This window comes from Athene noctua, chromosome 1 (assembly GCF_965140245.1).
Source record: "Athene noctua chromosome 1, bAthNoc1.hap1.1, whole genome shotgun sequence".
NCBI lineage: Eukaryota > Metazoa > Chordata > Aves > Strigiformes > Strigidae > Athene > Athene noctua.
In genome coordinates this window covers 208,166,017-208,192,906 of record NC_134037.1, presented here as the reverse complement: position 1 = coordinate 208,192,906, position 26,890 = coordinate 208,166,017, and the positions used below count along the sequence as shown (strand labels likewise).

Here is a 26,890-nt window from a genome sequence, read left to right as displayed (position 1 = left end):
AACTGGTTAAAATAAGTACATATGGCTGTTTATACTATTGCTTGCATCAAACTGTCAGGAACAGATTTGTCTTGAGAGAAAAAGCAATGAAGACTTATGACTACAGAAGAAAAAGTGTTGCACATAACTCCAATATTTAAAAGACATCTCAGACGTCGTCCTTTTCTGAAGCAACCAGTGACAGCAATCTTTGACAGGAATGACAGCTCTCAGTCGGTGTTAATTCAGCTTTAGGAAAATGTGCATCCACAAGAAAATTGGGAATATAAAGACAAGACAACCAATGCACTGAAAGGGGGGAAAAAGGCACAGCTGGGAAAGAAATGAAAATTGTAATTTCAGATAAACTGAGTGAAAGAAAAAAGTAGGAACTAAATACTGTCAGCATTAAAAGCTTCAAAAACAGCAAGCTTGTCTTATCTTCTGCGAGACACCCTCTCCTCCTCTGAATCCTGCTATTTGCAATTAGTCGACAAGAGGTTACCTAACTAAATCCGTATGTCACTGCAAATGGGCTGAATACATCTGTCAGATATGGCACAGAAACGCAGTCAAAATTCCCAACCACATCCTTAATGCTAGTACCTTCTACTTGTTCTTGTCTCTATAAGATAGTGTTTCTGGATCATTGTTTTTCTAACTGAACAAGCATATACTTAGCTCCTTAGGGCACTTGTTTTCTGTGCCACCAACACGTTCATTCATTTGACTTGGCATGCATTTTGCCATTAAGTGAGAAGCCTTTGTCTTTGTTTGAGATCATGGTGAACTGTGTCCAATTGTTTTTTAACAAGTGACCTTATAATAAAAAGGGTGTTTTCTTTAATACATTGGCACTGCCACCATTCTGTTGTATTTAAACAGCATTCTACCATCAATAATCTCTTACACTACAACAAGCAGTAGAAATAGGCTTTCTGGACATCCTGGGCCAAGGCGCTTAACTATCTTAACGCAGGTCTTGATTCCAATAGCAGTTCCCAAAAAATCGCAGTCCATATATTGTCTTAGACTTCCAGATATTGATGCTTTCGAAACAGATGCATAATCAAGGTCTGGACCTTGTGATTCCTCCAGACACTCAAAATACTCATCCTTTAAAAACTTTGCATTACAATCCTACATCACATGGAGGCTATTCTCCTTTTCATAATCTTCACTCATGTACAAAGTTAGTTGTCATGACCCTTAAGCCACATATATGTTACTTTCAGCTAATACAGATTTTCCATGAAAAAAACAAGCTTTTATTAGAGCCAAAGCCATGGCCTCTACTTAGCATCTCTACATGCAGCTCCTGTTCATGCCCACTGGACATGGAAACCAATACTGCCACACAGAAAAGGACAGTGCCAACACCCACACCTGTAGATGTCTGTGGTCAATGTATTTTTATATTTATAAGCAGTAAAAACTTGAGGAGGACCTTTAATTTGATTCTCAAGTGTTGTTTTTCAATTGCACCTTGTGCCCACTACACACTTTTGCACACGTGTTCTGAGTGATTTGAACAGCAAGGCACACCTTTGCAATGAGGATCTAAATAAAAATGAGAGGTCCACTTTTTGAAGTTATAGGGAGTTAGTTATAACTTTATTCTGATCTGCCTGTAAAAATGATATTAAAAGTTAATAGTTTTTGTGGTTCAGTAGTGCTACGTTTGTTGTCTTCTGTAAATGTCCACAGTCCCTGGCTATATTCTTACACTGTTCTTTTCCCAAGGAAAAAAAAGGATACACACACACAAAAACTAGTCACATAAACTATATTGCTTTTTGTACCATGACAAATATGTTATATCTTCCTGGGAATACCTCAGATGCCAAGCACAATCTTACATGTTTGCTTGAGGAAACAGCATTAATCAGGGAGTGCAGAACATGCACTCACACATGCTTTGCTTTCTCAATAGCTCTTGCCAGAACCTGCCTGAAACAATGCAGAAAAATGTCTGGCATCACCCAACCCTCCTAGAGTTACTCTTCTTCTCAGGTAGTGGAAAGCACCCCTTTCCATTATATTAATTTAGGGGTTTTGTGATTCCAATACCAAAGCAATCATCACCAAACGCAGTCACTTTGTTGGCTGTTCCACTTGCTTTAAGATTCCCAGAGCAATGCATTTTTATATCTCCTCTCTCAGACCCTGCTGCCAAATAACTGATATTTTTAAAGACAAATTGATAATTTCAGCTCCATTTCTATCTCTTAGAAACCATTTCCAAAACTTTTCCCCAGCTATGTAAGCCCAAGACAACCCCACTGATCACAGACCCTGACAAAACCAAAACTTTTGATTCAACAATGGCTACTTTTCTCTTTAGTACTACTACAAATGGTGTATTTCCTACTTTATTCTTCACTCCTATGTTTAGCGCTTTATCAGCAGAGGCTGATTCACCAATATTTGTCCTCAATCTTATCCTACTTACAACCCTTATAAAGGTAGTTTTTCTTTCAGTGATAATTACTGTTTTCTTTCCATAGAACAGGCACATATACATGGAACAAAATAAAAAGATCAACAAATATCTCACTGCTTTCAGGCTATTAGATTGCAGGAGGCAGATCTTAAGAGCTGATAAAAAATTATGTCAAAAATGGACAGTGAGAGAACTGGGAAGGGATAGGCCTTTTGACACTCCCAGTACAAAACTGTGAATGCTTGGGTACTACACAGGAATGGACCACAGAAAGCAGCCAGGTTTTCATGATCTCCCCAAATAGCATCTCCTGTTGTTACTGCTGGAGAAAGACCACGGGCTAGGCTGAGTACCGATGTAATCCTATAGGGCATTATTTAGGGTTGTTATGGTCTAGTCCATTAACTTACTTGCTAAGATACTGTCCACTGTTCATGTGAGGAATTCCTCTGAGCTAATGATGATGCTATCATAACCTTTTCATCCACACCGTATGCATTTCTTCCCAGTTCTTCCAAACGTCTGGCAAACTTTTGCTTACCACAGCTACTGCTGCCCCGTATGCTGCAGTTCTACAAACTCTGTCTTTGAACTATATGGACTTTCCCACCTCCGGCCTCTTGTCCTTCATGGCCATAATGCCACAGCAGCCCTGCACCCTACCCAAGAATACCTCATTTTCAACTGCATGACCTTTTCTACTCAGTCAAGTCTAATTGTTTTGCCAGAAGTCAATTCTGGGTCTTTCAGCAACTTTAAAAGCTTTGTGCTACATTTGAACTGTGGGCTCTTCTGTTAAAAAGAGTATCAGCTCTTCAGTAACAGCTCTTCAGCCTTACACCAATTACAAGCTTTTAAGCATTTTACTGTTTGTTCTTGCTATTTAAAATACACTATTAATATATTTATTTTTAGGTGGAATGAAGTACTACTCATATTTCTGTAAGTTCCACAGCAGCCCCTCTGCCCCAGTTAAATGAAAACTATGAAAAATATTAAGGACTACAGCATCAGCTATCCTAAGAAACAAAACTACCTTCTGTTCTTTTCTGTGCATACTCTTTCATAGGAGATATGCAAAAAATGCTTTTTAGCTGGTCTCTGGGTTTTTTCCTGACTTCCTCAGAGCTCTGCTACTCTGATAGGGCTATAAAATACTGCTTTCCCATTCAAAATAAACTCTTGACTCATAATTCTTCATTACTACATTCTGTTCAGTGACTATTCAGCTCCAGGAAGCTTAACAGTAGCCTGATGCTTTCAGCAACCGTATTTCAACTAAATACGGTTAGACGCATCAGCCTCTTACCACCACCATCAGGTTTCACCCAGTTCAGCCATTCTCTGCAGGTACAGAACCCCATGGCATCTAAAGGAGTAAAAAGAAACTTCCTTGGCAGCGAACAAACATTATTTACTGTAGTAAGCATATGTTCATTCATAATTCGTTACAAATATGCTCCAAGACCACCAGGAAAACCTTTCAGAATTGTATTTATCACAAACCATCAACAAAGACACACTTACCAAGTAACTGATACCAGGTGCAACCCCAAAATCCAGACTTTCCATCAGTGAGAAAAACAAAAAAAATTATCTTTCTCAGTATTATGTTATGCCTAACAGAACAATGGAAAACTGTATCAGGTACCAAAGCCAGCATGTTTTCAGTTTTAGAAGGAAAGATCTAAAACCACTATTTTAGCACACAAGTGACTTTCATGGTAAGAGAGATCTGTTTATTTTACCATTAGACTGATTCCAAAACCCAGTAAGAAAAACAGAAAGAAATATGATTTAGGGATGTGATTGAGGAAGAAATTGCAATCACTCAACATCCTACTCTTCCACTATGCAGGAAGAGCTATTATCGAGCCCTTGAAAGATCCTTTCTTAACACACAAATTTTTACTAGTTCAAGAGTGCAATCCAAATGAATCTATTTTTTTAAATGATACAAAACTATCCTGTAACGTTGATGCAACACAAAGAGGTACAAGCTTCCCAAAGACATGTGACATTCAGTTCCCAGCTGAATTCTCATCTTTTGCTGTATAGAACTGCCCGCACTGTAGCCTCTACTTTTTGAAGAAAAAACTCATCTGGATTTTCAGATCAGCTGCAGAGTTCACCAGGCAGCCACGGTATCAGCTTCAATAAGAAGAAAGTTCTTATGTTCTGCATGAAATGCACATATAACCCTGGCAGCACATTTCTATGAGATGCAGTCTTCTTTTGCTGAAGATAATTCCTTGTCCCACATGTTTGTTTTGGGCATAAACATGCATAATGATTTAACACAAGCACCAGCTATATGGCTTAGTAATTCAGACTATCTCCAAGTTTCTCCTTCCTCTTGAATCAAAAGTGAAATCTCCAGTTCTTTTGCCGAACAGTGAAATCCTAATTTGTTTGTAAGCACACACTATCCTATCTATAATATATCAGTAGTTTAAGGCAATCTAGAAGATTTGTACTTATCACCATTTGGAACGGGATTGTTACACTCTATGACTGACAGCAGAATTAAGAGATTTCTAGCTACTGTGAAGTGTTAGAAATGTTAATGATCTTAGGAAGTCTTAATCATCAGTTTGAGCTACAGATGTGAAAGGTTGCAATAATGCTTAGAAACTAAGGTAGATACCTATAAATAATAATAATAATTCCCACTTTGGCACCAAAAGCAGAAGTAGTGTATATAAAAAGATGGAGCAAAAAGGAGAAAACTGTAGAACTTAAGTTCATTTACATCAGAGTGTTTCTTTGATCTCTTTCACAGCAAGAAAAGTAAACAAGAAAATACTGTCCAACAGATATGAAGAGCCCCCCAGATGAACGGAATCTCTTTCTGGGACTTTTACAAATTCCATCTTAACCAAAAGGGGGGAAATTTCCAAACCACACAGAATGGGGTCACATTACTGGACTGCCATATAACTATCCTGCTTTCTAGTAGCTGAAAATGTGTTGAGAGTAATCTGATAAAGAAAACAGAGAAACCAATTTGGAGAAGAGCCAACGGAAATTTTGTATTTATAGGTTTCAGTCCGATATACAAAAATACTGTAAGAGCAACTACATTTTTGTCTTCCTACCACTAAGCCACAATCCACCCAAAACCTTTGCAAAATTAAGAGGGAGACTGCATCTTACAAAGCTCACATGCTTTAGAAAAAGAAACAGAGAAGACAGAATTCCACTAAGTGAAAGCTAGATTTATTTTTCTGAGTACTATATTCAAAACACCGGTATTCCATGTTTCATTGAGAAAATGGAAAGAACAGCCCAGTAACCAAGGTATTTCTACATTTACCATATAAAAGGAGACGTATAAAAACTAAAAAGAAGAGAGTTAAGAAAAACAAGAAAAGCCAAAAAAGTGGTAAAGACAAGGAAGCAAGATGACAAAAAGGTAAAGCACATTTTTCAGTATTATTTAATCTTCCTTCCCATGTTAGATAAGGGGTTACACCTTCAAATTTTATTAATACGAAGTAAAACAAACCCCAAAATATTAAGTTACATTATGTTCCCGTACAAATTAAGTTTTGTTGCTGCAATGATACCTGTTGCCTTGACACTCATATGTGGAGAATGACACACATATCTATTCTTATAAAAATTATACACGCTAACGCAAATAGGAAAAAAAATAATGGAGTGAGGTTGGGCAGGATTGCATATGACTGCTATAGTGAGAACAGACTTTTAGCCTTCTGTAGAAAACCATGGTCCTTGTATAAGCAGGAATCCACCGATTATCTGTGACTCTAAACTTTACACATTTTATCCTATGCACATACCATCAATCTGAGTAAACAGGCAGTCCATATGATGCAAGACACTCATCCTCACATTTAAAGGAATGCGATGACAGGTACAGAGTAAAGACCAGCGATAGCTTTGGCATAGATTATCTCCACTGCTGGTCACCATCAACAAGACTAATTGGCTACTGGGACTTAACAATCAAGGCATTCAAGGACAGAGGAATGAAAGGTCAATAAAGAACTGCATTATTTAGACAAGTGTCTGCTAAACTCACAGCTCCTGCATGTTGGTCTTGGATACACAAGTGCAATCCAAGCCTTCTCTCTCTTCCTCCTCAACCTCCCACCTCTTTTTCTTTTCTTTTTTTTTTTTTTAATTTTATTTTTGGGGGGTGGGAAATGGTATGATGATGACCAGAAAGACAGAATAAGCAGTGTTTGTTTGTTTTTAACACAAGTGTATAACCTCTTTTTATTTCAAAGAAAATAACAAAACTGAAAGCACATACAAATGACAATACCAAAAATTAGGTTTTTATCATAATGATAATTTTAACCATTTCTGAAATTAGAGCTCAAAAGTAACCAATACAAAAACCATATTATTTTTCTCTAAGTTTTAATTAGTCTTTCATCACGCACTAGCAAGATGCACTGTAGCATGCATCTTGGCAATGTACAGTTAGAGTTCCACAGAGAAAAGGTTCCATGAGATTTCAGCCATCAAGTGCCATGAGGCAACTGGGTTTTTTTATTTACTTATTTTTCATCTAAAAATCATCACAGCTGCAGAACCTTGTGATCTAACCATCAAGCAAAAACACCAGGATTCAGCAGAAGAGAAACCAAAAGGTGTGCCCAAGACAGAGGCCTGCTCTATGTAACAGGCTAAAGAGAATATGCTGACATAGATCCTACCACTGGTTATTTTCTCACTGCATATTTATGATCGTATTTTAAACACACACATGCAAATGCACACATACAAACACACAGAAAGAACTGTTATTTAATGAGTAAAAATATTTCTTGAAACTCACACATGCATACATACAAAACCTGGCTAAACTGGAAAAGACAACACAACAAACCCCCTGGAATGCCACCTCTCACAGAAATCACAAAATAACAACGTCATTGTTAAACTAAAAGATCCTGGAATTCCTTCTACACACTTTCCCTGACATCTTCACACAATAAAATGCAGGGGTCAGTGGTACTGAAACAAGGAACGGCAGTTCCACTCTTGTGCACATATGAAAGCAAGTGACCCAAGCTATTATTCCAGTCTGAGGCACTTTTTGTTCCCAATATCCAGATGCAGCGGCTTTTTTTTTGCCTTTTTTTTTTACTTTATTTTTTTTAAAAAAAAAGAAATTACTGTGGACACCTCCTTCACATTTTCCTTTTCTTCAGCATTTTCACTTCATAAAGCTGCAGTCAATGTGTTTTGTGTGTGGTGAGAAGGGAATGGCACATTCAGTGGTGGTCTCAGCCACAGCCTACATTGGTGGTTCAAGTAGTCTCAGGATTAGGTCTTTGTGTGTGATGAAAGGATATGAAAAGTCAGTTATTTAAACTCAGTCAAGCTGTTGATTTTGGGGAGGAAAAAGGTTTTGCAATTCAGTTTTCCTCAATAAATCACTGCCCTTCTCCAAGGGCAGCTGCAGATAGTTCACATGTTCACAGTGTTCTCTAGAAACAAAACAGATCATGATTTTTTTTTTTTCCCCTCAATCCAACACAGGGTAAGAAATCAAAATGAAGGGGCCATCACATTAAGTTACTCAGATTCACTAGAAACTAAAGCAGAAAATCAACTCTGTTAATAGGTAATAAGATCACTGAAGAATTAAAAGGGCAAGAAACTACAGAGAAAACCATCCCTTTAAAATTTATAATAATTAACAAACCCAAAAGAAAGTCTGAAATATCTTTCACTGTCCTATGTATTCAATCAGTTTATAGATATAATTTTCACCCAGTAGTTTTATCAGTTTGGGTACCCATTCTGCAGATCAATCTCATGTTAAAGTGAGATTCAGGTATGAAAAACAAGCCTTTGACAAGCTGTCAAAAAATACAGCATCCAAAACACTGTCTACTTAGGAATATCTGGTGCTAATGTACACAAAATTCTATTAAATTTATTGGATTCTTAATTCCAAATACTTCCCCGTTTAATTCTTTTATTGTATTCCTTGGATGACCTTTTCGCAGATTAGTAGATTGTGTTTTCTTAGCACTGCATTGAGCTAGACATTGCTATGCATTTTAACCACAACATTTTAAACTACAAGCCCTGCACCTATCAGTCAATTCCACACCAACAGAACTTTGTACTCCCACAGAGCTTAAGGCAGGAGGAGGAACAACAGTCTGTTATAACACTGAGTACATCAGCTAATATTTTCAGAGGTATCTAAGAAAATTCAGTAACAAAATCCCTGTCATCTTAAACAGCACCTGACTTCCTCAAGTCCCTTTGGACTTATTTACAGGATGATCAAGTACCTATCAACTAAAGAAAGAATTTCTGCAATTATTTGCGTTTGGGTAGCCCTTTAAGGCTGCTGTCAGGTCTGCCCTTTGATTAAACCAACAAATACATAAATAAAGCACGCGTATCTAAATGAAGTAGATGTTTAAATCCTCTTAGAAAGTTTTAAAGCACTGTAATCGTCTTCACAAAAGTAGTCCTTTACCTGAGGAGACTGTAACTTAGTTGGAAAACACCTGCCAAAAATATGTAACTCAGGACTGAAAAAACAAAGCAAGATGCAGAACTGAGGCTAAGAAGGCTAACAGTACTAAGGCAGGTAATTAAAAATATATGAGCTCACAAAAAAAAAAAATACACCACCTTCACCAAATTCATTCAGCTTTTCGACTATCTGAATCAACTTACAAATGTTAATTACCACCTGATTTTACAAACATATTTAGTGCTGTATTTAGTAGAAATAACAGGTGTCATTGTTAACATAGCACTGAGTTGGTCTTTTTGGTGGGTTTTTGGTGGGTTTTGTTTGCTTGTTTGTTTTTTTTTTTTCCCATTTGTTTTTGTTTGTTTGTTTGTTTTAGGAGAGCTGGTATGGAACCTTATGGTCAGCTAGAATCCATTACAGAAGATAAGGCCCAGGCTTGGACTGCAGACTGTAAAGTTTATTTTTTACTTTAATGAGCTTTGAACTGTACTGTAAACATACAATTAAAAATATCTCAGTTGAAGTGCCTAACTTAATCTTTAGTTTCTTTTCAGTTTCTATACTTTCACATCTACCTACAAAGTTCTGTTCAACAGCCATGTAGTCAAACATAGCCATAAATGTGTTCTCATAAGAAAGACTTATTTTATTTACATTTCTTGCAGATACAGCAGTAATTTCTACAAAAAGATAGTCAGCTCCACTAACATGACACGTCTCATACGTTGTTAAAATTCATAAGAAGAAAAAAATGACTGCCCCCTCCTAGTGAGGACTGCCCCCTCCTAGTGAGGACTGCCCCCTCCTGCCCCCAATCTCTTCAAAGACAGGTGTGCTACATTTTGGTGCCAAAGCAAGCCAGAGAAAGAAAGGATGGCAGGAAACTTTAAATGAAGTGAGAGCTGCTACTTTGGGAGCTATTGCAAAGCAACAGTTTTGCAAAATCTAGCCAGGTTTCCAGAAGAATACACAAGGTCTATGATGCATTTTTGTGCCTGCCACATACTTTTTATTTTTGCTTTAACAAATAAGTGTACAGTAACTAGCCACTGTCTTGAAGAGAACTGACTCTTTCTTCTTTATTGAGTTGATAGAAGATGTAAAAAATTCAACTCTTTTAGTTCAAGGAATTAATTTTCATCCAGTATAGCTGTCTAAACTAATCATGCTCATTATGACTGTAGTGCAGTGTATAAATCTTATTAGACACTCTATAAAGAACATTACAAATTTTTAGCATTGCTGTAAAATCTGTACTCAGTGTAACTACAAAATTCTCAAAAGTAGATTTTAATAATTTATTTATAGGTAAATGGGTTCATATTGTAGTTTTTGAGTGTCCAATCACATTGTGTATATTTGTGCAGAAATCATACGCTCACTTGCCAATATAGTAAAAGGGTGGAATGCTTCACAACGATCCTAGCAATAACTCAGAAAAAGGACCACTTCTTCAATGCAAATCCGCTCAAGAAAAGCTTCTGCACACAAAGTAAAATGAACCAGTTACTGCATTGTTTATTAAGTTTCACTTGATTCCTCCTGACAACCATTTAAACAATGAATGTTGGGAAATGTCTCTCAAAGAATCAGCAACAATGGCTGGGATCAGAGCTTTTATATTTAGCTAATACTGTTTTTAGAAAGGAGAAAATATTTCTTCCTGAAGAGATTATAGGAAGTCTTATAAAAGACACCTGCAAACAAAACAAGTGACAAAAGGTCTCTATCATAATTGATAACAGTTATCCTTTGTAAAAATCTGTGCTTCTTCAGAAATAAATATCGTATCTTTGCTATTGAATTTCAAAAGGCATCCACTAACCAACAAGCCTGCTGATCAAGAATATTAAGTTTTACAAAACCTGCCAAGAAGGAAGTGCTTTTGTCTTATGGATAGCACTGCACTGTTAATCAACAGTAAGTTCCTAAATTTTCTTTTCTGATGCCAAATAGAACAGGCAAGCTTTGAAACAGCATCTTTTTAACAGTGTACTAGACCTGTAACATCTACTTTACTTTTCTGAAAAGGAAAATTTTTTACTTAGAATACAAACTTCAGAATTTGACAAATTATTCAATAGCCAATTTAAAAGAAAATCACCAAGTAATCACCATGAGGGGACACATTTACAAAATGCACTTTACAGTAGGAGCTTGAAAGAACAATTGCATCTAGAGCAACAGACTTAATTCTTTCAACCTAGATCAGTTAAGTTTATGTAAGCATATACTACCCAAAGTATCTACATGATGGTCAAATAACCAGGTTTTCCAATTTGCTACTAGATGATTTGGTCTTCTGTATGTACCATGCATACAGGTTACCTTCTTCCTTAGTCTTCTTTAGGAACAAACCAGTTGGTTCCCTCAGAAGAAAAAGAGAGTATAATTCTCAAGACTGTTTGCTTCAGGGTCTGCTCCCAAAAGAAAGTATGGACGAGACCACACCAGTTTTGGCTCCCTCTGCTTACACAGACTTCTCTAACATTTTCCTAGCAGATTTCGAATCCTCAGACAAACCCACATGCCTTTAAATCACATGCTAGTAAGAAACTCACTCAGTTTCTTACTGTAAAAAAAAAACAACCCACGCAAGTGGGCTGCAACACAACTCCCACATTATTGTAAATGCATGGAATAAGGAGAATGGTTAATCATTTCATCTGAAGACCACTGGACCCAGAGGATGCTCTGGCCATGAGCAGTATATAGAATGAACATACACAGCACAGTCTGCTGTAAAGAGGACAAATACAAACCACTCTGCATTGCTTGGTCTAATGGCCAAGAACCACTATACCAAAGAGATGGTTTTGACTTTGTGGATGTAAATCCTATGCTAAAAGAAGAGGATAAGGATTTCAGGACAGCCTGAACTTCCAGGGAAAAAAAAAAAAAGAAAAAAAAAAAAAAAAAGGCACACATGTACTGTCCCAGTTAATGAGACAGAAGAAAATTTTGAATCTGTATAAACAGTAGAAAATGAGTAGTGTATTACAGAAGTATGTTTATATTGCACTTTCAGGAAAGAATTTGTCAGGGCCTTAAAAGCCCACAAATTCAAAATCTTAATATTCACTATAAGCAACTCTATAACTCACAAAAAACCCCAACTGCTTTAATTCATAGGTAAAATACAGCACCTTCCTTTTTTCCCCAAAACGACATGTGACACTGTAATGCTTTGAAAAAAAACCCCACATACCTCAACTTCAACAACTTCACAAAACTAAGAAAAAGACTATCTTAAAAAGTGTACTAACTCCTTGGAATAATTTTTTTTCTTCCTATTTTCAAGAGTCCAGCATAAACAACATGATTAAACTGCTCAACCCAAAATGTCTTTGGTTTATTTTTAAAGAAGTCAAAACAAGTTTTAGATCCTGAGTAAGTTATCGCTAAGAGATGAAGCAGAGTTAGCAATAGTAACTTAACATTTCTGACTCAAGCATTACAGGTCTGATACACTACGCCTTTTCTTTCTCTAGTCTTCATGATTCTGTGTATTCTGTGATTCATGTTATTTTCATACAGTACGATCAATTTCTTGCAGCTTTATCCTTCTGCAATTTTTTACAAGGGGGATTAATAGCAACTGCAACAGAAGAATTACCTTGATGTCATATATAATCCTTTATCCTCTCATCATAATCAAAATCTCAGTGCTTTGTCCATCTTTCTTGTCTGCAGAAACTTATTTCACTTGTTCCTATTAAGGTTATTATATTCACCCTATTACTACTAATCTTTTCTTTGTAAATAGCCACACCTATTTTAATCCAAAATGGTGTGGTAAGCATTTGATTCTTTGTGGAAGTAGACACATAATTAGGTTAATCTCTGCTATCTTTTCATGTGAGTTGATTGTTTCTTTACTATGGACATATTTCTTGTAACAGCAATAAGCTTGCCAGATTGCTTAAAGGCAAATCAGGAGCAATTTACCAAGCATGTAGCTACTATGAACTGAAATCTTGACATAATAGCAAGCTGTGTATAACCACTCCTACCTGCCAGTTATTACTCATGTTAGCTTTTTACTGACACATTAAATTTCAACCGCACCTTTCTTACACAAACAAGTAGTTTCATTCAACTCAGCTGTATCTGTGACAAATAGCTGATCTTCACCAAAGCGTACAGGAATCTAAATTCAGAATGCAGTGCAGAAGTCTTTGACAATAGCAACCGTATTACCTGCACGAAGTCCAAAAAGGTCAATGGAAGCAAGTCATCCAGGTGGCCAATATCTTTGGAGAAACGATTTAAGATTCTTCCTACAGAAGAAGGGTTGGAGAAGAAAAAGAAAGTAAATATAATTCCTGAAAAGATCAAAATATCTTAAACACACCATGTTTTACCATTTTAGTAACAGTTAAAAGGAAACAGCTGGAATCTAAAGATAAAAAAAAAAAAAAAACAGTTTTTGAAATCACCATGAAGGAAATCTTTTATAACCACTGCAATATATTTTGAAGAAGAATACTTTTTTATAGATGCTTTTCACCCAAATATAAAACCTTTACCTAAACTGCTAGGAAAAAAATTAAAAGGGGCTTTGAAGATAATAGTTCAATAGAATTTAACAGGTGAAACAAACATGCTTGAGATGCTCAACATGTGTAGGTAAAGGTTTACAGTTCAGACAACTTAATGCAAGTTTCATCAAGTAACATCAACCAGATTCTGCTCCTATCCTTGACTGAAACTCACTAGTGCATTCATGTCCCAGATAGATCATAGTTGATCTAAGCGATCCTTTTTAGTATTTATGTTCCCACTCCTCCACTATTATACGTGGATTCAAAGTGCAGGCATTTCTGAAATAAAATCTGAGAAAGATTCACGTTCATGCAGCCTTACATTTATACTTATTCAAAACCTTGACAATACTGATCTTTATTAAAGCTAATAAAACAATTTTTAATCTGCGGTCAGTGAAGCATTTACACTTCTCTATTTTCTCAAGTTCTACTTGAGTGAAAAAATCAGTTATAGCAAGAGTTCTTTAATAATTAAAGTCACAACACTGCCACCCATAAGTGGATTAGTATCTCTCTCTGTTAATCAATATCTCTACTCATCAGGAAAGAAACTAAGCTAAGGATAGAAATGTGTCCTTTTCTAAGGTGTGTAATGCCTGTACATGCATTCACATTGCTTTTTTATCTACATATATCTTGATTCACTTATTACTTCTAACTGGTACAAACACATTCACTGCATTGGCAACAAAAGACTATGGGGTTTTTTTCGTTTTCAAAGGAGCTCATTAAACTGAAAGTAGTTAAGTTTAAAGTTTCCATGGAGTGCATTGGAGACATAATTCAGAGATAAGAGCTTCTGAAGTAACTTCTGCAGCAACCATCATTCTAGTTTTCTGTTCACAGCCGTCTCAGAATTACGAATTTCATTGCATTAACACCAATTTTTTTTTTTTCAAGGGAATTTCTGTTCCACATCCACATGCAAAACATCCTCTCCTCAAGCCTGGAACATGACTGCAAATAGAGATACTGGTGGCAAACAGCTTATTCTGCAGTACTTTACTACCAGTTACTTTAAGGCAGATCAACAGTAGAGTTCATCCTATTTTTTGGCTTTGCACAAAGAGAGGAAGGGTATATAGCAGCACAAGACTCTGCAAAATCTCTTTCATCTGTGTCTACTGAGAATGGCAGCTGGGAACGTTCCTTTTCACTTATTTCATGTTGGGGTAGATACATCAGGAGGAACTTCAAGGCAACTTTTAAAGTTCCTTTTTCTGTCATTTTCTTACATGCAAACTGGCCATGAAAAGAGTGATCTATCACATACTGCATGCATGCTGTAGCTAAGACATTCCATGTTATTTGACTGGCCAAAAGAGAATCACTTAAAGTGGTTAAATGCTTCCAGGGGTTTCCTTAGTGGCCTGTCTAGAAGGGGCAGATGAGGGGAAACAAGATAGCATAATGGATTGGGCTCAGGATGTTAGCAATCTCTTCACAGCTCTGCGACTTGCCTCCTGAGTGACATGACTTTATTTTACAGAGTGAAGAGCAGAACAAGCAGAAGTGACAGTGCTCAGTCCCTCCATGAAACACTGTGAGACCCACCAATTACAAGCAGTACACAAGGGCAAAAGATTATTCCCATAGCAAGGAAATCTCACCTTCATTCAGCCTCAGAACTGCCCTTTGCCTCTTAACCTCAAATAAGTTTTATTTGTAGTGGTTTCAGACTGATATAAGAAGCTATTGCGTAAATGCCATCCCACGTGACACTACCAGGAGGCAGCAAGGTCACTCAGGCTGGCTACTATCCATGGCCATAGTGCAGGTCAGGTCAACGACAGCACCTCCAGGAATCAAGCAACGCCTTCATGATCTCCCTCACCCCACAAGCAGAGAAACAGATCTGAACTTGTTCATGCACTGTGCTCACTCTCACTTTGTACAGTATGGACAAGGCCTTAAGGGCTACAAGAGAGAAGCTATTACAAAATGCCTGCTGTCGAAAGGAATTTATCTCTTGGGTCATTTCAGTTCCAGCAGTATCTTGGAGTTCAGCTTTCATCTCCCTTCCTTGAGATTTCTATTGAAGACTCACCCAATAAAAGTTGCTCAAGGAGGAATTTTGCAGATTTTGAGTCTGGGTTTTGGGTTTTTTTTGAATAGAATAGAATAATTTCAGTTGGAAGCGACCTACAGCGATCATCTAGTCCAACTGCCTGACCAATTCAGGGCTGACCAAAAGTTAAAACACGTTGTTAAGGGCATTGTCCAAATGCCTCTAACACTGACAGGCTTGGGGCATCGACCGCCTCTCTAGGAAGCCTATTCCAGTGTTTGACCACTCTTCTCAGTAAATAAATGCTTCCTAATGTCCAGTCTAAACCTCCCCTGCTGCAACTTTGAACCATTTCCACAAGTCTTATCACGGGATACCAGGGAGAAAAGATCAACAGGAGGCTGTGACAACCTCCAACCATTCCTTAAGAAAGTTTGTGTTGCAACAAGGAGAGCTTTAGGCTGAAAACATGATACGTATCTGTCCCAGCACTATCAGGAATAAAAAGCTGGCACAGATACTAAATGAAAGCTGCAGAATACCTGCCTTTATCCTGCACACCAAGAGCAACAGTAACACCTCTTCCAGTGAAGTTCTTTGAGGAACATCGTCATGAAGGAAAACTTATCCCACTTGAGCTGGCCTTGGTAGTGCTCTGGTCTTACTTGTCTATTTCGTATATCCAGTAACTACCAACTGCTCCAGTTCCCATTGGTAATCACGCTGCTAATTAATTGCCAAAAATGTACTTTTGGCAACTGCCTTATGAAATTGTGAAGTATAATGGTGTTTCTACAGACTGTGTTTTGACAGAGCTGTGAGCTGCCACTACAAAAGTGGAAATTAATCTGACATTATCAATAAAACATGAATACATCTTTTAATCTGCCTAATCCTCTTTAAAATGTAAATACAGTAATTCTGTAAAATGACATGAACTAAAATATGAGTGAGCAAAAGAAATGGTATATCAAAAAGACAAACTTTGAAAACTGGAACCTTTTACAGTCCACCTGATACAATTAAGACAATTTAAAAGTGGTGATGTGAATCAGCCATTTGCCAAAATAGCATTCAGGTGAATCTCTGGTAACAGAATGTAATTTTTTTTTAATTTTCAAGTTACTGAAAAAAGTCATTAATGGCCTATTTAGTTTTTACACATAGTAATTCTGGAAAATGACACCTGAAGTCATTAAGCCTAGGAAAATACCTCGCTTCTTGATAAGGGGTCCACATCTCCCTCTTGTAATGTTAATCCAGTGACCATTAATGCTTTTTTACTGCTAAAAGCAAGTGACAAAGCCACAAGCCTTAGCCCTATTTTTGCTGTTCCTGGTTTTCAATGATATTACCCCAGTGATTATATAAGAGAAAACAGAGGCCTGTAGATGTATTTCAGACCCTGTTCATACAGATATAACTGAACAGGCATTTTATTCAGCATGTCCTATGCAGAAGCAGACTACATTCCTCCACTAAAGTAAGTTCCCTCACCATATACCAAAGAGAGCAATGCACCTCCAAGCAGCAGTGCTGTGCCTTGGAAATAGCTGCAAAATGCCCCATAGCCATCATGATATTGCATCCAGAGTGATTGCTACATTTGTAAGGATGTCTACGAGTAAATGAGGTCTATTTCGCAAGGTATGAAGAAACAACTGTTTCCACTTACTGGAAGCACAGTAAATCAGTGGCTTGCTTATGCATTATTAACCATGCAAGAGAAAACATTCCAGATATGAAAGTTAAAGCAGCCATTTTGAGTCAGGATTCAGAATGCTTACAGTTATGACTACCGTTTCTACTAGCATATCCAAACCTAACTTCTGGGGATGGTTCTGCAGATTAAAGAAACTGTTGCACCCACTATTCAAGAAGGGCAGCACCTACACAATGCACCCTCCCAAAAACTTATTATTTTTCTCTCCAAGATGTCTAATATCCTTCTCTCCCAAACTTAGACTATCTACATCACCTTCCCACAATACTTCATACTTCCAAAACCCCTGAATTTATTAAGTGAGCATTTCTGTGATACAGATAGATGCCATGAGACAATAATTCTTAGATCTAGTCTAGTATTTTCAGTTTACAAAAATTTTCAAGTTCACTAATACCTGTACCCTTTACTAACCCAGCAAGTTTTGGTCAGGGCTTCAAAAGCTTAAAGAAAATAATAAATCTATAACTTGTAAGGCAACAAAACAGTCTTTTAAGAAATCAAGAACTACGTATGCCAGCGTTACAACAGCATCCGAATTTGTGAATAGTATCTGCTGGTTTAATCATTCTCAGGCTCCCACGTGGTGTGCAGTGTCAGTAGCAAGCTGCAAAAAGGAACGTGCTCTCTTCAGCAGTCCTATGTTTGTTTTTACATCAAATAACTTAATCAGAACATGCACTGTTGCTAGATTTCTTCCGAAGTAATTAAATAACTATTTAATGCCAATTAATCACAGTTAAATAAGAGTCTGTCACCAAAGTGCTATGTACACATTTCAGACTATTTAATGGTCAAATACTTGGCAGTATCAAAGTTAAACAATGATTCATTAAACCTCCTCCACTACACAATAGTTAGGCTAAACTTGAAGTGAAAGAATCAAAACTCTTTTGTTCTCCATGAAAAAGACATCAAACCTCAGTTTGTGATATTCTTTTCTGTCTCGCTCTGTAAACTGCTTTAACTGTATGAATCAGAATGTGTTCAGGTGCTACATACCTACTTTACTTCTGCAGGTGCCTACTGATAATTTGGAATAGATGTTCAAACCTATCATCCAAATAATGAAAACACTTGACAGTGTGCCACACCTATTTAAAATGTTTATACATACTTCACCATGAAAGAAATATAATGCAAACTGAGTCAACACTTAGGATGTAAACACCAGAAAAAAAAGGATTTTTTTTTTTTTAAACCAGAAACTAGGATCCTCCACTGGGACAAGTCAAATGCCAGCAGTAACATTCAGTGTTGTGCAACCTAAATTCCAAATACATCAAGGACCCTAAAAGCAGCAGTACATTATTTCTAAATGTATTTGGCCTTTCTAATACACTTTGTTGGCCAGTGCATTCACTGAAATACTCCTGTATAACAGAACTGAGTGGGCAGATTGATTTTATGTATCTCGCAAAGAGTTTACAAAGCCTTTGTACCCACTTGCTTCATTACACATTGCTGAAATACTTTGTTGCTACTTCTCTAGTCCACTGACTAGCCTCTTTGGAAAAGAAAGATTTTAAGAGAAGGTACTTCTAGGGATAGAAAGCTTTTGCCACTTGTGTGTGTATCTGTGTGTGTGCACAGGTGCACACTCTTGGAATTTTTTTCCCCTGAGATCAGGCCGATCCTCAATCCAGGGAATTTTAATTGCATCACACTTTAGTTCAATACGCAAATGTTATTAATAAATACTGCTTTGCTTAGTAACCTAACCTCCTTCATGGCAACTGGCCTAAATACCAATTTTCACATACAAGTACACTGCATTTACCAGAGGAAAAAATACTCAGAATCTCTCTATCTACTCCACAACAGTGAAGCCAGGAACACTCCCCCACTGACCAGCCTCCACAAAGAAAAAGTAACAAATTAAACACTATTATCTCCCACTCCTTGCTGCAAACGCGCAGAAACCTGTCTGAAAGCAACTTGTACCGCTAGGAATGGATTCAAGAAGGTACTTCATTATACACGGGTAACTAAATGTAAGCACCCCGGACTGGGATTGCACTTTGCTTGAAGGCAGTCACGCCAGAGAGATGCTCTTCTGGTCTAAGACAACTGTAATTCAGAGCGACCCATGTCAGACAGTCGAAAGCGCATGCCTCACCGCCACCTCCGTGACTCGCCGAGGAGGAGGAGGCCCCTGCTCATCGCGCCCTGCCGGCACCACTGCATGAAGAAGGCAGTGCGAGGGTGGCCGCCGCGGCAGGCTGTCGTCACCGCGCTCGGCCCCGGGGAGATGCGCTACAACAGACCACGTCTCGGCTTGTGGATGTGTAGAGGTGTTAACTTAGCCTAAAGAGAGAAATCATGTGCTTTAAGAGGATGAACTACAGCTTATAAAACCAAAGTAATTTCAAACGTACGCATGGTAGTAAAATAATGCTCAGAAGTGTGTATGTGGTAATAAAAGCATACTCAAAGTTAGGAATAAAAGAAATAGCTGCACAGAACTGGGTACATTTAAACGCCCATCAATTTAACCACACTGAACATGTTTCCCATTCTGTCAGTGGTATAAATTGACAGCTCCCCACGTATCTTGCTGTTTAGCTATGGCATTCATGACTGATAAGTCTTCACCCGTGCTCAGTTCACACACATACACCAAAAAAAGAAAAAAAGAAAAAAAAAAAAAAGTACGGCAACTACAAGCAGCCTTCCTTTTCTTCAAAGCAGTGACAAAGTGGATTGTCCATATCAAATGTTGGCAGGAAGCAGACATTACATCAACCTTGTAAAATACAACTATGAAATCAACAAAATAATTAAAGATGGATTACCGACTTTGAAAGGAATTGTAAGTTTGTGAAATATTTCTTCAGAAAGAAATCTGGAAATACATCTCCTGCTTAGCTGTCAATTACTGATCTACTCTGGCTTTTCTTCCATATTTCTACAAAGAAACGTCAATAGGTCTGTTATCTTTTTTTAATATATGTTTAGCACCACATGTCCACACAAACTGCCATATACAGCATTACTGTCTTCCCCACAGGCATCCTATAAATATAAATAAGAAATTCTACCCCATTTTTTTTCTTTAGCAGCCTGAAACTGACAGGAATATTATCACTTTCTTAGACATTTGCAAATGGGCACAGTGGTGCTGGGCCAAAATATGCTGAGATCATAATACCCATTTATCTAAACTGCCAGCATGTAATGAATTCAGGTGGGATGCCTTCTATCCAAATTAATTTACTACTTGAAAAGGACTTTTTATACAAATGCTGTCAAACAGGAAAACAGTTAGGAAACGAGAAGAAAACGTGAACACTGTGTTTGATCGTGTTTTTAAGTGTAGAATTTAGAGAAAGAAGGATAACTATGACAAATATAAGAATGGCAAACAAGCTGCTTTGGAAATGAATTTCTATTTTTACTGCTGATAGAGATGCCTACATTACCTAGTACGAATATACTGCTCCTAACTTGTAACTGCCTTTCATATTATATATCATTAACAATTAACCAAGTTGACTACAATTTCAGCTTTAACAAAATCTGCAAAACAGAATTTAACTCTGATGCTGTATTATACATGCTAATGAAATGGTCTCTTTGAAAAAAAGCATGATAGGTCTGGGATAATGCATTCATTAGCAACTTTCAAATTTTTGATCCCTGCAATGATACCCTCTATCGCAATAACTAACATTTACAGATTTTTTCTTTTGTAATTATTGTGAAAGAAAGTATCGGAATCATTCAAAAGAGCAAACTTCTGTCTGTGTTTTATCCCATAACCTGCATACAAAGCTACATATCTGCTTCATAATTAGAGTAACACCTGTCCACCCTCTCCCCCCCAACCCCTGGAGTAATAGTAAACCTTTCATATGTAATTCTGTGATGAAGATTGCTAGAACAAAGTTCTAACAATTCCAAAAATTAAGCTCTGTATAACCTTTCTGCATCTTTTTAAGCTCATTTTTATTCACTGCAGCTATGTAAATTATCCTGAGTTTAATGAATAAAATCTACATTTAAACATACTGAAAGACATAGAAAACTAAACCCAAGCCACCAACTCTAATGTACTGGCAAAATACAGCACAACTTAATTTCTGCTGTATACTACAACATAAGCAACAAGATATTTTAAAGGCACGCAGTCCAACTGAACAACAACAACAGTATACAGAGGAAGGGGTACTGGAAGACGTGACACTGGCCTCCCTCCTCTTCCTGAAGGGAGGAAAAAAAAGTAATTAAAATGGTAACCACTTGCAACTTCATAACAACTGGCCTTTAAAAAGATGTCAAATTGTACACTACCTACAAATTTTCATTTACACCACCTTCTTCTTCTAGTCCAGATGTAAAGTTACCTAATTTAACTTCTCACCACACTACAAAGCATTACTAGAATAGAAACCTGGTATAGTAGATATGAAATATAGTCCTATATTGGCTTTTTACTAGAAAGATTATTAATTTAATTATTTGCTAAACTATATAAACACAAAAATACCCACTTCTATGAAAGAACATTTGTGTAGCCTAGTTCTTCTTTCTGCTATAAATCCAACCTGGATTGAAAATATGTCCCAAATACTGTTTTGCTGGAGGGGCGGGGGCTTACAATGAATCAAACTGAATGCTGCAAGTCAGGATGGACTGAAACATCTGAAGAGCATTCTGTTGCTGGAATTTTTACATGAGAAGAAAAAACAACTTTTAGATCTACTTTAAGATTTGGGGGTTATATATAAATATACATCAATAAAGGATTAAAACACAAATGGAAATACATGTCACCTTTCTGGTAAGGTTCTTCCAACAACAGAAAGGAGTTTTCCTCTACTATTTGTACTATCAAGACTAGATTCAGAATAGGCTTTAAATACTGTATGTCATAAATATATAGCTCTTGCAAATCTGCTCATACTTGTTGATTCTCTTACCATTCAATATCCTAAAGATAATTCACTGAATAAGAAACTTAATTTGCTTCTTTTTTTTTTCTTCCCCCTTTTTTTTTTTTTTTTTTAGGTATTGAAGTTGGAAGGGCTCGGTCATCACTCCACTCAAAGATGACAGTAACCAAGTAGGATAGTAATGAATACAAAGCTTTTTTCGTCCTGAAATCTTCAGCTGAGACTGCTTCTGGCTGATACAGCTATTGTTCAGAAGACAAATATTATTCTAATGCTACCAATCATATATATTCAGATCCCCTCCCATACACAAAAGATAATGATTCTGAGGTAGCCCGTTCACTTTCTTCCTTTTTTGAAACCACAGAAGGGAATTCTACATGGACTGTTGCTGTGAAAACCACGCCAAGACTTCTGGCCTCTACCTGGCCCACCTATTTTGAGAATAAAGCCTTCAGGCAGCTTGAACAGCAGAGGCATTTCATGTCTTCATCTGACTTTATAAACCCTTGTCTTCTGCTTGGCAGGTTCCTTTGGTTTGATCATTCATTTTTCTTTAGCTTCAGTTTCTTTTTTCTTTCTCTCCTCTTCACAAAAATGTGAATGGTTTTGCAAGGTGAGATTCTCTCTAAAGTTCATTCATTATGTACCCACATAATGATTCCTGAAATACCTTTTCCTTTTTAACTACTCATACAATAGAAAAGCCACTGCAACAACATGGTTTGGCCATCCAGAATTTGTGACGTATGACACTGGATAATTTTCAGTGGGTTTATTTCCTGTTTCACATGAAATGTCATTACTACTGAACTCAAGAGAAATTCTGGTATAACTATCAGAAAATTAGAAGTATGTGTCTTCTAGTTTGCTGTGCACATAATCGAAGCATTTGCTTGAAAAATTTGCTGTGTTTTAACAAAGACACACCCCCTATGAAATTAAAATTTTTTCTTCAATTTAGGACATTTTAAACCACATGTTAGAGAAAAGTCACAGAAAATTTGGAAACAACTAGATTCCCAACTTATGTATCATTCACAAAACCACAAAGGAAGAAGATACTGAGAAACCTGTTGTCCTGTTTATAAAAATACAGTCAAGCCCAGGGGTCAGGACACTTACATGAGAGGTGAAGGTTCAGCAGAGATGCAAGAAAATGTGTTGTTTTTACCAGTCACTGAGCATGCACTGAATGTGGGGTTGCCCACCTCTCCAGCAAGCATGTTAATTGCTCTACTAGAGGCAATTCTGCGGTAGGCCTCCTTCAGACTCTTCTCTTGAAGCTGCTCGCCCTTTGGATGAATCAGTAAATAAGCATGGCACCGGAAGAAGGCAAATGAGTGCGTGCCTGAAGGCTACAGCAATCAGCATGGGAGGGACTATAGATGGATTCAAATCCCTTTTTTTTTTTTTTTTTTTTTTTTTTTTTTTTTGTTTGGCCTAATTTAAGGCATGTAGTGGATGCTTTCCTGTGCAGCAGGCTGTAGGGTATAAGGAGGGATGACTTCACCTCCTCTTTGGTTTTGTGATTGGCACCAAATTCCACTTGCAAATCTTGCCTGAGAAACAACCAACATCTTTTGTCTCAGAAAAGCTGAAGGCAACCACATCCCAAGCATTTTCTTCTAGAAAGGAGTGCTGTCCAAAGGAATCTAGATATAGTCTGACAATGCACTTCTTCGGGTGATCAGCTTCTGGGGAAAAAAATATCTCTAGAATATAAACTTCTTCAAAGTCTAAGCTATAATCAACAACACTAAAATGGAAATGTGGGATATAGTATACATTCAAATAACAAAAAAACCAAGATATGACCTCTTCTCTACTGTAAGTTATATTCATATTAAAAAAAAGAAATTTTAATAATTATTAAATGCTAAGCATTGTGAAAAGTTACACTGTACTGCATATGACTTTACTGGACCCCCTCTACTGGGCAACTATTAGAAAGCTTCACCTCAAAAACAAAAAAGAAAAACATACCAGGAGTAAGTAGCTGCAAGTGAGGAATAAGTAGCTGCTGACCATACTAAATCTATTAGTATATAAATCAAAACCAGAGAACTTTTAATGCTCATGTAGAAACATACCTTAAATTCATCCCCCTAGATTTTGACAGCTGAATGCTAGAAGTTAAATTATTTTTAAAAATATGCTTACATACACATCAATTAAAGAAAAATCCAACATAGTCCTATAATTTTCTATTTTTCATGGCTTTTAAATAAAAAACTCAGAATTATAAACATAAATATGTTAACAGCAACATTTCTTCACTTTTCTATAAACAGAGAAAAAATTCACACACATCAGAGAAAAAAAAAATGGCTTCACTGAGCAGTCATTCAAGCAAAAGTGAATACAATTTATAATCTATTTTGTCTTTCTTCCATTCAAAGACAGACTTCACTGTGAAGCTCTGATTTACAGCTGTCCAGCACTATGAACTCCTAAATAAATAAACAGGCAAAAATAGAAGAGTGCTGCCTGTAACAAGGGACTCCTGAGAACACTGTCATTTGTTATTTGCATGACAGAAACACCCAAAAGAGGATTAATATATCTGAAGTGGGAGGCAGAAGCTCACTAGGATGCACAGTGGACCATCACGTAGTCAGCAACATGCTCTGCCCTGAAGAGTTTGTTGTGTCAGTTAAGAGAAACCAACACAATTGACTATAAAAGGAACAACAAGCAAAGGGAAGATGTAACAGTAAGTTGGAACAAAAAGTTGCAGGACAAGATGCATGTCTTTTTGCCTTTTTTTTTTTTTTTTTTTTTAAGTAAGGGAAAACAAAGGGGTCAGGGAATTAACGAGCTTCTCCACCCATACGTTTAACTACTGTCAGTGTATAGTTACGCTGTGGTTACAATGATACTGGTGTAGATGATTTTAAGATGAAGAGCAGCCAGCTTGTGGATGAACTTTACTGCACAGAGAGCAGGAAGTTAAAACAATGTAAGCATGAAAGATAAGCAGACAAAATGATGATGGAGGGAGGAAAAAACCCATGAATGTGCCAACAGCTCCAGCTACCAGGAATGCCCAAATGAAACCACACTCCTTTCTACACCTCCTGATAGACTCCTCAAAGTACACCAGGGCCATAAGATCAAGAAAAAGCCTTCTCTCCATCTGGCCCTGGGGAAGAGCTGCAAGACAGAACTGTCAAAAGACTAGCTGGCAGTAACAGTCACAGAAGTTGCCGAACTTGGGATGTTTGGATATCGAGAGAGCTTAGTACATATTGACTTGAATTTTTGCCCTGTGCAGACTGGCTGCTTGCATGTGCCCTATCCTTCACCCCCTGCTTCAGTCACTGCATATCCACTCCCCATTTCCTCTCCTCCCTCTTCCTTCAACACTGCTTCTTCCATTCCCCTTCACCATGGAATGGCACAAGTTCTGGATGCAAATAAGTACACTTGAAAAAGAGAATGTCATCCCACACAACCACGGCGTGAAGCTTAACGTGGTAAAGCATAGGCTAGGAAGCGTGGAAGAGTTTGGGACAAAGCAAGTGAGAACAGAAGGTGAACAGAAGGTGGCTGCAACACTTAAACTAGAAGAGTGCCTGAATTAATGTTTTGGAAATGCAGAGTGACAAGAAGAGCCAGATAGGGGAACTACAATAACTACACGAGCTGTAAAGGCAACAGGAGGGGTGTTTTACACTGAAAAACATGGGAAAACCTTACAGCAAGTGAGACATCAGGTTCTGCAATAGTTCCCCAATTAAAATAGTGGAAGCCAAAAGGCCACTGTCATCAGAAGAGAGATGGCAAAATGCATCCAGGGCATACTGCATAGCCATAAGCTTCTGATACACACAGACTATTCACAAGGTTATACTTAGACAGATGAGGTAAAACCCACTATCTATTGAGAAAGATGCCTTTAGAGAAGAATTCAGAGGATTTTACTTACTTCTTGGTTTAAACTGCTCTTACGGGAGCATATTTCACTCTGCTAACTACAGAACTGCAGGGGCAAGTCAGCTGTGTTTCAAGTTAGTCTTTAGAGTACACTCTAATTAGTTTGCTTAATTTCATTCACATGGGGTCTCAAGATTTCACAACACCAATTAAAATTTCAGGTAGAGGAATTCTCAATAAAAGTTTTATTTCTTCCTTCAAAATAAACATGTCTGCCTTTGGGTCTTAACAGTTCATTTATTTATGCATTCATTTAATTTATATGACATGCATTTTCATCACAATGGTTTTTGTTGTTTGTTTTTTTTTTTCCAAGACAGCAGCTTCTCTGCTGAAACTGGATCAGACATACTAGAATGAAAGAAGTTTCAGGACTGTAAGGAATTGGACGAACCAGAGCAGCAATGCAAAGACTATGACAAAAGTACCTTCCTTTCAGGTATCCATATCCAATATACAGAACACTATAACATCCTCTTCTAGACCTAAAGCACAAGTTATATTGTGGAATAAACACTACAATTTTAAAAAATAATTACTGATTATAATCTGATCCCAGATGTTTTGGGAAAAGCTGTTTTAAAACAGTTCTGCTGTTATTCTGCATTTAAAAAGGCATTAACCAAAAGGCAGGATTAAAATAGAGAAATACACATATAATAACAAAATTAAATGACATAAAAGTAGCTTGTGTTTTTCCTTCCTTCCTCACGAAACAGCATGAGCACAGAACCTGATTCTGGATCAATTTGTGGATACATCATTAAAACATACGAAACAAAAGTATAAGTTCAAACAAAAAACCCACAGAATGCAAAATTGTGTCAATAACTTAACCACTATTAATATTACAGAGTATTAATTAGTAACAACTT

At 37.2% G+C, this 26,890-nt stretch overlaps 1 protein-coding gene across 3 annotated transcripts in view; it reads right to left on the bottom strand.

The window, feature by feature from the left end:
* The window catches only part of ABCC4 (ATP binding cassette subfamily C member 4 (PEL blood group)), a 150,774-nt gene that overhangs the window by 50,442 nt on the left and 73,442 nt on the right, over positions 1-26,890 (bottom strand). For all 3 annotated transcript variants that reach the window (XM_074911542.1, XM_074911551.1, XM_074911560.1), the window contains exon 20: positions 13,104-13,183. In XM_074911542.1, the coding sequence (XP_074767643.1) occupies positions 13,104-13,183 (80 nt within the window). The remainder of the gene's footprint in view (positions 1-13,103; positions 13,184-26,890) is intronic.